Source organism: Garra rufa, chromosome 4, assembly GCF_049309525.1.
Source record: "Garra rufa chromosome 4, GarRuf1.0, whole genome shotgun sequence".
Classification (NCBI taxonomy): Eukaryota; Metazoa; Chordata; class Actinopteri; order Cypriniformes; family Cyprinidae; genus Garra; species Garra rufa.
In genome coordinates, this window is record NC_133364.1 from 8980533 (window position 1) to 8996209 (window position 15677).

At 34.6% G+C, this 15677-nt stretch overlaps 1 protein-coding gene across 1 annotated transcript in view; it reads right to left on the reverse strand.

Moving 5' to 3' along the window:
- Positions 1–280: 280 nt before the first annotated feature.
- Positions 281–15677, reverse strand: part of tfec (transcription factor EC) — a 38578-nt gene continuing 23181 nt past the window's right edge. The window contains exons 2-8 of the mRNA XM_073838465.1: positions 13128–13373; positions 12674–12775; positions 9642–9687; positions 7410–7466; positions 6060–6135; positions 5139–5286; positions 281–1234 (exon numbers count right to left, since the gene is read on the reverse strand). Of these exons, the coding sequence (XP_073694566.1) occupies positions 770–1234; positions 5139–5286; positions 6060–6135; positions 7410–7466; positions 9642–9687; positions 12674–12775; positions 13128–13373 (1140 nt within the window). The 3' untranslated portion in view covers positions 281–769. The remainder of the gene's footprint in view (positions 1235–5138; positions 5287–6059; positions 6136–7409; positions 7467–9641; positions 9688–12673; positions 12776–13127; positions 13374–15677) is intronic.

The following is a 15677-nucleotide window of genomic DNA, read 5'->3' on the forward strand; positions in this document are numbered from 1 at the left end:
GAAGATGGGATAATTTTCATTTTTGGGTGAACTATCCCTTTAAGGCCTTTTACTTGCTAGAAAAGTCTAAACTATCAATCTGATGACAGAAGGCATGTAGTGCTATAGTTTTTTTTTTGTTTTTTTTTAGAAAACTTGATTATTTTGAGGCCTTAGAGATTTGCATGTCAAATATGATACTGTAGCCTTCATATGCTTAGGAGCTCAAATGAAACTTTGAATATGAATGAAATGCCAGACAATATGTTCAGTTTATCAAAAAGGGGTTTATTGTGTTTTCCCACACCCCTAGAGTTATATATAAAAAGTAACATGTTAGATTAAGAAATGCTTTAAGAATACAGGGATTAAAACATAAATACATGAACAGTATGGTCATATTTCTGGAAAAATACATTATGTATGAAATATAGAAAGATGCGTTAGGGTTTTTCTTTGCCTAGCATAATAACATCTGCATTGCTTCAGGTCTCAGTGGTAATAAAGTTAGCCTGCTTTAGATAAGGCACAAAAAGATCTCTCTCTCTAAGTTGGTCTGTCTCAACAATGCCATTAAGTTTCAGAAAATATACATTTGGTGATCCAGTGATCATACGTAACCAGTGTTATTGCTGTATAGACAGTCTTTTAGGTTCTTGTCAGTAGATCAATCAGTCAATCTCCCTTTTTTGATGTGTCTGACTCAACATTGGAGTAAGATTCTCATCTTTTTTAATCCAATTGAAACGGGAGGTCAGTTACACAGTGTTACAGGTCAGCGTCCCCACGGTCAGAGCTCGTCTGTTTCTTCTGAGCTGAAGCTGCTCCTGCGACTGCTCCCTTTGGACGCCGCAGGCGATCCGGCGGAGAGGAGCGGGTCTGTCCCGAAGGGCGAGAGAGGGTCGTCCATCAGGATCTCATCCAGCCGGTGCTCTTCTTTCAAGGTGCTGCAGAAGAAGTCAGTGAAGTGGGACAGGGGATCGGAGAAGGTATTGGAGCCGTCGGTCTGTTCCCCAGTGTTCCCCGCAACCATGGCCGCCGGTAAGGGTGTCCGCTGGGTGTATTCTGGGTTGCTCATGTCCTCCTGAGGGTAGAGGGGTGGCTGGCCCGGCTGCGGCGGGGCCTGGGTGCTCAGAGGGGCCGGTGTGACCGTCTGGTGCTGCTGTTGTTTTAGGAGATGGGATGAAAGTTCAACAGCTCCCATAGAAGCAGCCATAGTGGGCAAACCGTGAGCACGAGCCTGGATTTCCAATTCCTGTCAATGATAACACACAGGCAGGTGGGTTAAAGATGAACTGGCCATAAAAATACACTTTCATTAGGTCTCTTCCTTTCTTTTTTTTTTGCTTGAGGCCTTTATCAGCCCCAATAGGGAGTTTACGTACATGAAGGGGTGCACTCAACTTCAAAAACTCATTCATCACATAGCTATATTCTGAGGTAACGTCCAGCCAGCAGGGCTTCCCATTAAAACAGGGTAGCTAAACTGTGTGTGACGCATAATTATTAACTTACCCAGAACTTTGGCCTTAAGTTGTCACCACAGCGAAGTTGTGTCTATATATATATATATGTCTCTTCTGCTCACCAAGCCTGCATTTATTTGATCCAAAGTACAGCAAAAACAATAACATTTAGAATGATTTAAAATAACTGTTTTCTATTTGAATGTATTGTAAAATGTAATTTATTCCTGTGATTTTAAAGCTGAATTTTTAGCATCATTACTCCAGTCACATGCTCAAAAAACAGACGTATTATTATGTTGAAAACAGCCGAGTAGAATTTTTTTCAGGTTTCTTTGATGAATATAAAGTTCAAAAGAGCAGCATTTATCTGAAAATTTTTTTAACATTATAAATGTCTTTATCATCACTTTTGATCAATTTAAAGCACCCTTGATAAATAAAAGTATTAATTTCTTTCCTAAAAAAAAATGATGACTATAATTATAATGGTACAGTGTATAATGTTAAGGTTTTTATTTCAGATAAATGCTGATAAATGCAGATAAATCTCTGGGTCTTGTCAGAATCCTGACAAAAATGTACTCAAATTTTTTATATTAATAATAATAATAAAAAAAAAAAAAATGTTTCTTGAACAGCAAATCAGCATATTAGAATGATTTCTGAAGGATCATGTGACACTAAAGACAGGAGTAATGATGCTGAAAATCTAGCTTTGATCACAGGAATAAATTACATTTGAAAATAAATTCAAATAGAACGCAGCTATTTTAAATAGTAGAAATATTTCACAGTATTACTGCTTTTGCTGTATTTTGGATCAAATAAATCCAGGCTTGTTAAGCAGAAGAGACTTTAAAAAACATTAAAAATCTTTCTGCAAAAATATTCTTAAATAACATTTACCATTTACATCTTTTAAAAAAACAAAAATATCTTACATAGTTTATGCATTTATAATATCTGACTGGCCTTAAGCTGCAACCATCATGGGGTGAAAATTGGCCAAAATGTAGTCATTTTAGTGCCTTTTACTTTGATTTAAATGGCAGCTAATATTGATTGATGAGACAAATGTTTTACATTTTTAATGTTAATACATTTATAATGATCTGATTGATGTCATATAGAATATGGTGTTATTTTTATTTTTAATAATTTATTTTTATATTTTAAAATACACTTTATTATCTGGTCTTTTAAATATAATGAAGTTGTGCATGTTTTGACTTGTCTTCGCTATCGTTGATGAAATCCAAAAAAAAATATAATAATGAAACAACATTTTTGTCACTTACAATGTTGACAAGATAACCTAGTACTCTTGCAAGTGTCTACACTAACAGCTATGGCTTCATATTTTTCTCTTTTCATTCCTCCCACACATTATCTGTAGCGGAGACAGTTTAAATGAGCTATTGCATTGCCTCTTAACGTGGGTATCTTCAGACACTCAATTGAGGCATTATTAGCATTAGCTTTTGGATAGGGAGCCTCGGGGTAATTACTTTGAGGGCTAATTGCGATGTCTTCACATGTGTGAAGAAGACTCGCGCCCGGTCCGCGAATATGTCAATACTGTGGAAATGTAATGCATAAATTCAGACGAGGAGCCTGGCTCTTCAAAGTTATTAGCCCTCATAATCTAATTCCAGGCCCATTCGGCTCCTGACGAAGCTGTAGCTGCTATTTATTAATCAGGTAATTACCTCAGCTCGCCATGTTTCAAAGCGGGGCCGGATGGGCCGTTACAAACATCAATAGGAGCAGGCCAGGCCGCTCAGCTGTCAGACACATGGGGAGCTGTTTTTGTACATTTGTTTTCTAGCTCAGCTACTTTAGATGTTGATCAACTTAAGTGATCAGTTAAAACCACTGGTCTTTATAAACTATATTTGAGGCCTAGTTTGAGCTGCTATTATATTGATACTACTAACTAAACCATGTTTTCCAATAGACTATGTTTGACTGTTTTAAAACAGGCTACAAGAGTATCAAAACCTTCCACTATATCGCTGTATTTTGACCAAACAAGTTCAGGCGCTAATTAAACAGGGCCTTCTAAATGCTCTTATTTAATTGTAGAGAATCACTTTATTCACATAATATATTTGATTAAATTATTCATTTTCACAGCTCACCAAATCATTTTTCTATTTATTTTAGTCACTTTTACCTGGACAAAAATAGTTGGTTAAAATTACATTTACATCTTTAAAAAAAGGATAATAAAACCAAGTATTTTACATATTTTATACATTCATAATATCTGAACTTTTGGCCTCAAGCTGCAACCATTACAAGGGGTTTTTTTTTAGCAAAAATATTCTTAAATTGGCCAATGTTTCTTTTTCATATTTAATTTTACTCTAGTTAAAATAGAAACAAATTAAATTATTTACTGATTAATTAAACAGCTTAGAAATTATTTATTTTAGTCAGTTTTACCTGGACTAAAGTGTCTGTAATTTTAGTTGGTGCAAATATCATTTACATCTTAAAAAAGGAAAAGTATTTTAGTTGATTCACTGATTACATAAACAGCTCACTGATTCATTTTTTTTTTTTTTATTATTAATTTTAGTCAGTTTTACCTGGACTAAAATAGCACCTAATTTTAGATGGTAAAAATAACATTTACATCTTATAAAATAAAATAAAACCAAGTATTTTACATAATTTATACATTTATAATATCTGAACCGCATGCCTTAAGCTGCAACCATTACAAGGGTTTTTTAGCTAACATATTCTTAAATTGGCCAATGTTTCTTCTTAATATTAATGCATTTTACTCAGTTTTACTCTATTTAAAACAGAAACAATTTTTAGCTGATGAAAATTAAATAATTTACTGAATAATTGAACAGCTCAGCAATAATACATCTTAAAAAAGGAAAATAAAACCCAGTATTGCACATACTTTATACATTTATAATATCTGGCCAACATTTCTTTTTTATATTCATTCATTTTACTCTAATTAAAATAGAAACAAATTTTAGTTCACGGAAATAGATTCACTATTTAATAAATTATTTGCCAATTCCTTAGTTTTTTTTTTTTCTGTTTTGTTTTTTACCTGGACTAAAATAACTCTAATTTTAGTTTGTGAAAATAAAACCAAGTATTTTACATATTTTATACATTTATAAAATATTATACAAGCTGCAACCATCACAAAGGTTTTTTGTTGCCAAAAATATTCCTAAATCGACCAAAATTTCATCTTCACTGTACTGAATTTTCCTCTAATTAAAACTGAAGCTAATTTTAGTCAACCGAAATTAAATGATTCACTGATTAAATAAACGACTAACTTTTTTAAACGACTTTTTATGTCTGGCCTTTTTTCACAGGGAAGTATTTAATTAAATGCTGCTTTTTCTGTCACAGGTTTTTTTTTTTTTACTCTGTTATAAAGATATAGGTGTGTTTATTATAAAATTAAAGTTAATTCAATTGTGTCAGATTAGTTCTTGTTTCAGATAAATCTGAAATAAAGATATTACAGTCTTAACTTCAATGGTCATTCTACTTTTTTTAGCATGTGATTCATCTGTTTTGTGTTACATCCTCGTCGCTCACTTCTACAACCATCTTTTCTGGCGTGTCTCATGTCTACATCTCATTCTCGCTCTCTCTCATGGCCACATTCCCCTCGTTCTCTTGTTCTTTTTGTCTCTTTACCTGGATTCGTAGCAGGAGTCTTCTGTTGGCCTGTTCCAGTTTCTTCTGTCGGCTCTCGAGATCACGGGCGTGCTGCTGCTCTTTCTGCAGCCACTTAATGTATTCCACAGAGGCCTTGAGGATCGTCCCTTTGTTCCAGCGCATATCACTGGCGGAGAAAACGTAAAAGATAACCTTTCTCAACAGCGCCTTTGCATCAGCAGAACTTTCATACACAGAGAAAAGCCTCACAAGGGTCTCCTTTTTTCCCAGGACTAAGAAACTGTGATTTACATGGCCAATTATTCATTCTCGGACATTACCTTGCCTTTGAATGGGAATTTTAATGGAATAGTTAAGTACGTCTGCAGAAAGCCCATTCGACGGCCCCTTGTACGGTCAAATTAATCCCCGAGCAAAAATAGGTGTCGGAAGAGGTAGAAAAAGATTGGACTTCGGGAGCCGAAGTAAAGTGCAGTCATTCCCGATACCATTACTTTTTAAAAGGAGAAAAGTGTCGTGAAATTGTCTCTTTCTTTGGAATAAGATGTTGGCCTGATCGCAGCTAATAATCTCCTTTATCTTGCGTTAATGGCAAGGTGACAGCGCTAGCCTTCCATTTAAATTCGATAAAAAGTTCAATTAAGCGGGGGCAATGGACTCTCTGTCTGCACTGTACTTCATCTCTGGGTTCAGTTGTGCTTAAACTTTAGTTCAAATGGTCTATACTTTGCCTTCAACCTCATTTTCATCATTCAGATGGAGGTCTGTTCGCTCTGTAGGTATTTCCTTGAGAAATGAGTCATTTTTTCCCTACTTCAGTGTCATTTTGCCCTGTCTTCATAAGTCTATCTCTGACGTGATTGTTTTTTCTTTCTTTTCTCAGACTTTTCGAGTTCATCTCCACTGTTATTGCATGAATCCGAGAAGATTTCGACTTACGGGTCGTTTGACTTTGGTATCAGCGTTCCCAGCTCCTTGATCCTGTAGTTGATGTTGTATCGCCGTCGTCTTTCAACTGGCAATTGTGAGAACAAAGTATGTCATACACCACAAACCTAATATTAATATTAAATATAAATGATTACTAAAAATGCATGCTTTATTAAATTAAAGTATGAATGGTGTATGATTAAATTAAATAAATAACCCCCATATTTTGTTGAGAATGGCTTGACTGTCTTTAATAATAAATAAAAAATAAAATATTCTCCTCAGAATATTAAAGAATATTTTTAGTGAATATTTATCGTATAACAAAGCAGCCAAGCATTTTTCAGAAAACGTATACAACTAATAATTATAATAGACTGTTTTGTTCATTTTTGTTAACAATAGTTTCTTGGAAATTTAGGAAAAGAATTAACCTAGTACTTAAAGGGACAGTTCACACAAAAATTTAAAATCTATCATCATTACCTAAAATGAAGATATTTTGAAGAACGTTGGTAACCAAATAGTTGACGGTAGCCATTGACTTCCAAAAAAAAAAAAATCTATCATCATTACCTAAAAAGAAGATATTTTGAAGAATGTTGGAAACCAAAAAACTGGCTACCGTCAGCTGTTTGGTTACTTAAAGTGACAGTTTACCCAAAAAATTTAAATTCTATCATCACTGCCTTAAAAAAAGATATTTTGAAGAGTGTCAGTAACCAAAAAACTGTGGAAGTCAATGGCTACCGTCAGCTGTTTGGTTACTTAATGTGACAGTTCCCCCAAAAATGTAAATTCTATCATCTTTGCCTGAAAAAAGCTATGTTGAGCAATGTTGTAACCAAATATTTGACTGTAGGTATTGACTTCCAAAACAAATTAAAATAAAACCATCATCATTACCTAAATAGAAGATATTTTGAAGAATGTTGGTAACCAAACAGTAGACAGTAGCCATTGACTTCCAAAAAACTATGGAAGTTAATGGCTACCGTCAGCTTTTTGGTTACTTACAGGGACAGTTCACCCAAAAATGAAAATTCTATCATCATTACCTTAAAAGAAGATACTTTGAAGAATGTTGGTTACCCAAAAGTTGACGGTAGCCATTGACATCTATAAATACTATGAAAGTCATTGGCTCCCGTCAGCTGTATGGTTACCAACATTCTTCATAATATATTATTTTGTTTTCAACAGAAGATATAAACTCATACACATTTGGAAGGACATGAGGGTAAATAAATGTTGACCGAATTAAATTTTTGGATAAACTACCCCTTTAACTAATTTTAAGTTTTTTTAACAAAACATAAGGGCTAAATAACCATTTTTTTAAGCGTAAAGACCCCTTACTTAGATTGTGGTTGTCTTTTTTCTGTCTTTCTTTGGCCAGCACTCTGGTGTCGTGTTCTGTAAGAGAAGAAAAATGCGAAGGTTATTGTAGAAACTCATATGTCGATATCCAAAGATAAGGTGAACGCCATGCTGATGCAAATTTTGTCTTTAAAGAAAGCCGTCAGATTAATAATATGATTAGTTTTAGCAACTTCCTCCAGATTCCTGACCCCTGGCTAACACTCCCAAAACAAAACTAACCTCTGTTAAACCCGTCACATGCGGCCACGCATCAATACAATCCCTCTTTTTGTGTCTGAATAAGCTGTTTTCATTCACCCCAGACTTGTCAACACCAGATATCTGTCTTAATGTAGAAAAGCTGCGTATCTTCTTTTAATCCTTCCTGACCTTACGATTAACCAATGTGCTGACATCCCGGAACGGTTAAAGAGGAGGAGGCCAAATGCTTCTGCAATCATATTCGCATTCTTCCAAATTATATAATTGGGAGCCATGATTGGATTTCTCAATTCATTTCTGCTGATTCAATAAGGTCATTTGAGCCGCGCGTAACTAAACAAGAGTGCCGTGCAGCACGCTTATGCCAAAAAGACAGTAATGCACTTATTTTCCAGCCAGAGTGAAGAGTTCTCCAGGCATCCTTTCTATTTCCTGAATCAATTAGCTTTACTTGATGCATGACATTCATAAGAAAGAAAAAAGGCGCCCACAAAGGAGGCATTGTGCCGTGTCTATCATGCTAAGAATACATGCTACCATATTCCGCTCATTGAAGCATTGATAATGAAGAATGAGAGCAACACAATGGCGAGCTAAACACGGAGCGCGCTGACTCTTAAAATAAGACAGCTGGATAATAACATGAAACATACAGGCTTGTGTTTGGCTTTCAAAGCCCGGGTCTTTTGGAATAACACATGTGGAATGAACCCGTCTGGGTTTGCTTTGCTAGATCTATTTACAGTCTGTCATGGATTTCTTTTCCCCCCCTGAATTTCTAAAATGAAAGACTATATTGTGTTGTTTTTAATTGTCTTGCCTACATACACCTTTAAAAGACATTATATTTGTGTCAATTACATTTACATTAATGCATTTGGCATACTTTTTATGTAGCGGATTGATTATTGATTTTTCTTTTATGCCAAAAAAGCATTAGGATATTAAGTAAAGATAATGTTCCATGAAAATATTTTTTAAATTATCACCATAAATATATAAAAATTTTACTTTTGATTAGTAATATGCACTGCTAAGAACTTCATTTGGACAACTTTAGGGGCGATTTTCTCAATATTTAGGTTTTTTGCACCCTTAGATGCAATATTTCAATTAGTTGTATCTCAACAAATACTATCCTATCCTAACAAACCAAAAATCAATGGAAACATATTTATGTATAAATTTCAATTAAAAAAATGTACAATTATGACTGTTTTTGTGGTCCAGGGTCACAGGGAAACATATTTATTATGAAAACATTTATCATTTTATTATATTAAAACATATAATTGAAAATAATAATATGAAATAATATTAAAAATGAAAAACAACAAAAGTATGCCAAATACATAAATGTAAATGTAAATACAAACTGCAGTTTTGAGACAGCTATATTATCTCGTAAAATAAGTACTCATTTATAAATGCTATTTAAAATATGTATAATACAGTTATACAATAATACAATACACCATTTAGGTTTGAAAATACTTTTATAAAGATTTTTAAAATAGAGAATTACATAATATTGATAATTATATTTTTTTATTATTAATATTCTGCATATATGTTGTTTATGATTATGGTTTCTTTTTCCAACAATTTCATTTTAAATTGATTGTAAGGTATACTATAGGTCTGCATTTTCATAAGTGCATATTATATAATGCATATATAAAAGTAAAATGTGGTGCTAATGGAGGTTTAACTTCCAAGAAATCCTATTTTATTTTATTTTATTTTGTGGATCTTATGACCTTTGTGAGTCACGAGAAGAGCAACAGAAAATGTACCGTCTCAAAACTGCAATGACCCTTAAATGATATCTCTTGTGTAACTAAACTACTCTTGTAAATGTTTCTTTCTGAAATGGCTTTGCTAACAGCACAGGTCCTGCTCAGACAGGCATCTGTGCCCTTCTGTGCTTCGTACCTGTGACTTCCATTTTAACTGAGAGCTTTGTGGGCAATGAGGGTGTCAGTCCACCGTAAGGGGCAGTCATACCTTGGACATCGCCGTACACCTCCAGCATGCTGCTGTTCAGCGACACCTTCAGAGGAAAGACACAGAAAGTAAGTCTAGATTTATGCAGGGACATTAAACATTCATCCTGTGTAGTTCTACTGCATTTATGTGATCTTTTATAGTCTATTTTGTGCCATGTGTAATATGTTTGGTGTTTTGTTACATGCATGATTTTTGACACAGACTTTCTGTATATTAAGAGTAAAAACCTTAAACAACACAAAACATTATCCCTTAAACAAGCTTAGTTGGAGTCTCCAGACTTATTATACACTGATTTTGACAAATAAAATGTGTTAATTACAGCTTTAATTTCATTTGCTTTTAGCAAATGAAAGCATAAGCAAATGCAACAGGCATAACACAAGGTTGTGTAAGATGTTACAAATGATGGAGGTTTAAATATGTACACTTTTTTAATGAAATATTATTCAAAGTAGTAAATAAAACAAAGATTATTGGAGTACATTGGTGACCCTGGACCACAGAAAAATGAAAAAATCTAAATACTGAGAAAATCATCTTTAAAGTTGTCCAACTGAAGTTCTTAGCAATGCGTATTACTAATCAAAAATTAAGTTTTGATATAGTTATGGTAGGAAATTTACAAAATATCTTCATGAAACATGATCTTTACTTAATATCCTAATGATTTTTGGCATAAAAGAATAATTGATCAATGTATTTTTGGCCATTGCTACAAATACACCCGTTTTTCTACTTCAAAATTTCACATCTAACAATGCTTTTTCATTGTAGTTGTGACACTTACTAGCAATTTCTGAGTAAAAAAAAAAAAAAGTTTCCACACCGTGTTTCATTTTGTGCAGATTCAGTATGAGTTTTAAATAAGCAGAAAAAATCAGCAAAAAGAAGCAGCGCTTCCTATTAATATTTAGAATTAGTTTTTATTTTATCTTTATCTAGTTTTACTAATTTTGTTTTATAAAATTATACTTATTTTATTGTTTTTAATTTCTGTATAGTTTATGGTTATTTTTAGTATAAGTTAAACTAAAATAAAATGCCACACTGGTAACTAGCTGAGATAAAATTTGTATTTTTTTAAGGTTTATTATTAAATATTATTTTGTATTTTTTTAAATTGAATTGAATTTCATTATTTAACCTCCCCTGACTACCAATCCCACAAAAGCCAGAGCTGTGGAAAGCCAATTTCTGTCAGCGTTCTGGATGAAAAAACGAAGTGTACAGGATTAAAGAGGAGGTCAGAGCATTACAGGAAGACAGAGGCGGCAGGCGTTATGGTGTTTCCTCTGCTCGTATGCGCTCTCCATTATCTCAGTGGGGGAAAGCGCTCGCTTTTCAACATGAAAGATTGCCACGGCCCCTTGACTGTTGCCGTCGTAATCGCTTCAATCCATTCCCATCATGTTAGCAGATATGTTGACACGGGGGAAGCGGCTTGATGCGTCGTGCTGTATGACTAATTAGAACGAATTGATCCATTTAAGCATGGTATCATTTCTGAACAAGTCCACTGGGAGAGAAGATATTAGCTCAATCCGATGCTTGACTGCTTACTCAGATACAAAACTCTTGCTCGCTTTCACTCTCTCTCTATCTGCCTTATTCGTTTCTATAGTACCACATACCTCTCTAGTGAGTTCAGGTGTTGCTGTAATCACGACTCAAGTGATGCTTTGTCCACCTTCTGACGTCAGTATGACCTTAACAATTTCATGCTGCTCTCACACACACTTGGGCCACTTGTGAGCCCACACGCTTACCGAAAGCTCTTCATTGGCTATAACTAAATTGCAGTTTCTTTGCAGAAGGTAGATTCAGTTTATTTTCTCCTGTTTTGGAGTAGTGAACATTCATTAACATAGTCGGGCTCTTCTAAGACATACCTCTCTGCATGCCGACATCATTACCAGACTAATCTGTATTGTTCCACTGTTTAAAGCCTGAGATTTAAGTCTGTTCCCCTTTGACTCTCAGCTGGACTCGGTGTGACCTCACGCAAAGACAAACCCCTTTTCACAAGCATACCAAAGACCGGCACGTGTTTGTGTTATTAGTGTGTTTATTTCATTTTTAAACCTACACATTTATCTTACATTTTGTAAGTAGACATGTTTTATTTGTCTAATTATGTGTGCATTTGAGTTTGTCATTTTCATTTTATTACAAGTTAACACTTCACTGAAGGTTTGTATGCATTTAAAAGCTATTTATCATTTTTTTTTAATAATTATGTTATAGTTTTTCATACTTAGAAAACTAACATAACACTTTATAAATGTTTTTTTATATTAAAAATAAAATAATATAGCGTTTAATATAACTGTTGATATAATTGATAATTATTTAATACTTATTGATGTTTTACAAATATTCTAAAAATGATAATTAAACTCACATATACATATTGCAGTGGTTGTCATGACTAAAATTATTTTAGTGATAAAGTATTGATTATATATAATAATATAGAACTTAATATTCTAGAATTAATATTAATATTTTAGAATTGTTATAGAATGGAATATATATTATACAAAATGTACATATATATATATATATATATATATATATATATTATTCTACTTTGAGTTAATAATTTAAATTTTAAAGCTATTTAGCTTTAAAAATGTAGCTATTTTTAAATTTTAATTAAAAATATCACATTTTAAATTATATATTATAGAATTGTTCTAAATAAATAATATAGTTTAGTATTATTTTTACTTGATATTTTGACTTAGTTAAGCAAAATTTTTATATTTTTTAATTTTTTAATTTGAACATAGTATTCTACTTTGAGTAAATAACTCATAATATATATATATATATATATATATATATATATATATATATATATATATATACACTTAATATTTTAACTTTTAGTTCAGTACAATTTTGACTAACGCAAATGAAATACTTTCCACCGTACTTTTTACACCCCTATTTACAAATCATTATTAATAACACCCAATGCAACAGTTCAACAGAGTGAAGAGATGAACTTGGCTTATACTTACATTATTTTGCATTATGATGCCTGGCTCCATACAATCCAAACCCCCATCTTTGAACCCGGATTCAAGGCTAATAAGATCATCAATAACTTCATCCATTGGAAACTAAAAAAAAAAAACAGTGATTATAGCGCATTCTTTGCCCCCATCAATAGTGGTTGAATTTGTCAATTTGAGATGTTTGTTTGCTCGTTTTGAGTTTAATTTTCACCGTCATCAGTCAATGTATCAATGCAATGAGTAAAAGTGAGAAACGTGTGAATGAAAACCAGGCCGGTAATCCAATGACAAATGATTCATCATCTCAGAAAAGACAACCGTGATGAAGAAACACCTCTTATCAGAGCAGCAGACCCTCCTTTCATTGTCAACATGATCAGAGCTGAATGTTTGAAGTTATTGATGAGTAAACACACACAAAGACTGTAGATGAGATCACAGGAAGTAGTCTTCTCACCTCGCTGTCGTGATGGTTGGCCAGCGTGAGCAGGGTGACCGGGCTTCCTGGCGTGCTGCTGTCGCTCACGGGCGGCATGTGTCCGTTGCGCATGACAGGCACCGCTCCCAGGGCCTGGCCCGGGTGAGGATGGCCAACTGGGTGGGCTTGGCTAGCAAGCTTGCTGCCCAAAGTTAGGTACTGCTTGACCTGCTGGGCCTGAGTCTGGTTGAGATGATACTTGGAGTTCTCCAGGTGATTTTGGACCTTCAAAAAGAAGAGAAAATTTGCTTTTTTAGATAATGTAGGTCTATAGATGAAGTCTTCATACACAAATGTCTTTCAGATCACTTTTTCCCAGCATTAGGCATCTGTGCAACCAAAACCAACAAGAAAAAAGCAGTGTTTTATGAAAAATGTGCACCTATTTAAGCATTTAGCAATCCCAACTTCTCTTTTTAAAGCACATCACACCAATAACCTACTTAAAAAATTAAAAGTGACCTAAAGGGATAGTTCACACACAAAAATGAAAATTCTGAATCATATATTTAAATATTCAAGTTTATTTCAGCTGCTGAAATGATTTTGAAGAATGTTGGTAACCAAACCATTGGCGGCAGCCATTGACTTCCATGGTATTTTTTTCCATACAATGGAAGTCAATGGCTACCAACTGTTTGGCTACTAACATTTTAAAAAAATCTTCTTTTGTGTTCAACAGTTTCAAGAAACTCATACAGGTTCAATGGAGAGCAAATGACAACAGAATTTTATCCCTTTAACCAGTATAATCCAACATCAGCCAACAAATATGTAATATGCAAGACAGTTAAACCAAGTAAACCCAAACATCATCATTTACTTACCCTCATGTTGTCTTGTATGATTATGCAACACAAAAGAAGATATATGCAATGAAAGTCAATGGGTGCCAGTGTTGTTTTTGGACCCCATTGAGTTCCATTATATTAACCGAAATGTTCAAAATGTGCTCGTGTCCCGCACAATTACGGAAATCCTACCAGTTTGAAATGACATGAGGACGAGTAAATAATGACAGCATGTGAACCACCCTTTAACCAATTCAAAGCAGAACATAGCAACTCCTTACGTTGGAAACTCGAGCTCCGTCTCTCATCTTGTAGAAACTACAATCAGTTAAATGTGGCATTCTCAATCCCTGTACGTCCACTAAGATAGGATCCCAAGCTGTGGAGAGGAAACTGAGTGACTGTCCCCTCTTGTCCCTGTCTGGTCTTTATAGGAGGAGGATCTCAGTGACCTAATTAGCACTAAGGCCAGGCCTTTCCTTTTTATTGCGGGTCGTAGTAGTCACCTCAAGCAGAGAGAGATTACGGATCTGACAGGTTTTCAGGTCTTTCGCCTATATTGCTAATTCGCTGGGACCGCCCAGTTCTGTTTGCATGAAGCAGCCAATCCCAGACTTCCCCCTTCTGCCACTTCTGCTTCAGGGGGTCCGAGACAAATGCTGCTTGTTCTGTGCGGTTTCACAATGGCCCAGGGGCCCATCTCTGGATCAGACTCACTAGACAACATTGTTTTGTATCTGTTCTCAAAAACTAACTGTCGTGAACCCTCTAATTTTAGTTGGTAAGATATCATAAAGCTATTAATAGGAGGGAATCATTCATTTGGGGCAACGGAGGCGACCTCCAGTAGTCATTATTGTGTCCTCCACACTCACAAAAGCACAACTGTTTGGGTTGCTTTTATGGCGCTTGAAGTATTTTCGGAAAAATCCAAAAATGAACTTTTACTGACCGCTGAGCAAAAAACACTCAATTGTGTGAATGTTTAATTTGATCAAAATGGCTGTTTGCTCTAACAAAAGAGGCGTTTAGTACTAAATCAGAAACATTTACTGTAAATCTGTAAATCTTAAATGGAAAATATTATCCCATACGTACCAAAATAGCTATTTAAGCCCTTGAAGGATGAATCCGAAGACCAAATCGGATCGTCCATGCCCTTCTGACTGCGTATTCAACAGTTCAGCGGAGGTCTGTCTCTGTTTATCAGCCATTGCAAAGCTCTTTTCATTACACGCACTGGATTTGGCTTCAAAAAAGACCTAAGAGTGTAACTTCTCTCTTATCCCAGGCAAAGGTGAAAGAAGCCATTGTGTGGGCTCATCTCTGCAGTTGGGTAGGGGAAAGGGTTATCCTGCCTACTGCTGGTTGTGTTAGAGGGCCATGTCCTTCACTCACATCTCCCCTTTCGGTTGTGAACGCAGGATATACGACTGTTAACTAATCACAGCCTGTAATGTGATTGAAGTTGAAGGGGTTTTGATCACAAATGCAGTTTAGACAATGGAAGCTCTATGTGTGAAGATGCATTAGACGCCATATTTAAAACCAACATCAGACGCTCCAAAAAGTTCATTTACTAACATTCAGCATACAGATTATGAGCTGATCTTACATTAACACATCATTGATACAGTTTTCAGGGTGGGATTTCCAGCACCCCCAAGTGTAAATGAGATTTGCAAGCTTCTAAGTTCATAAACTTTTTTTATACACTTCTGGTAATGTTTTTATTTTG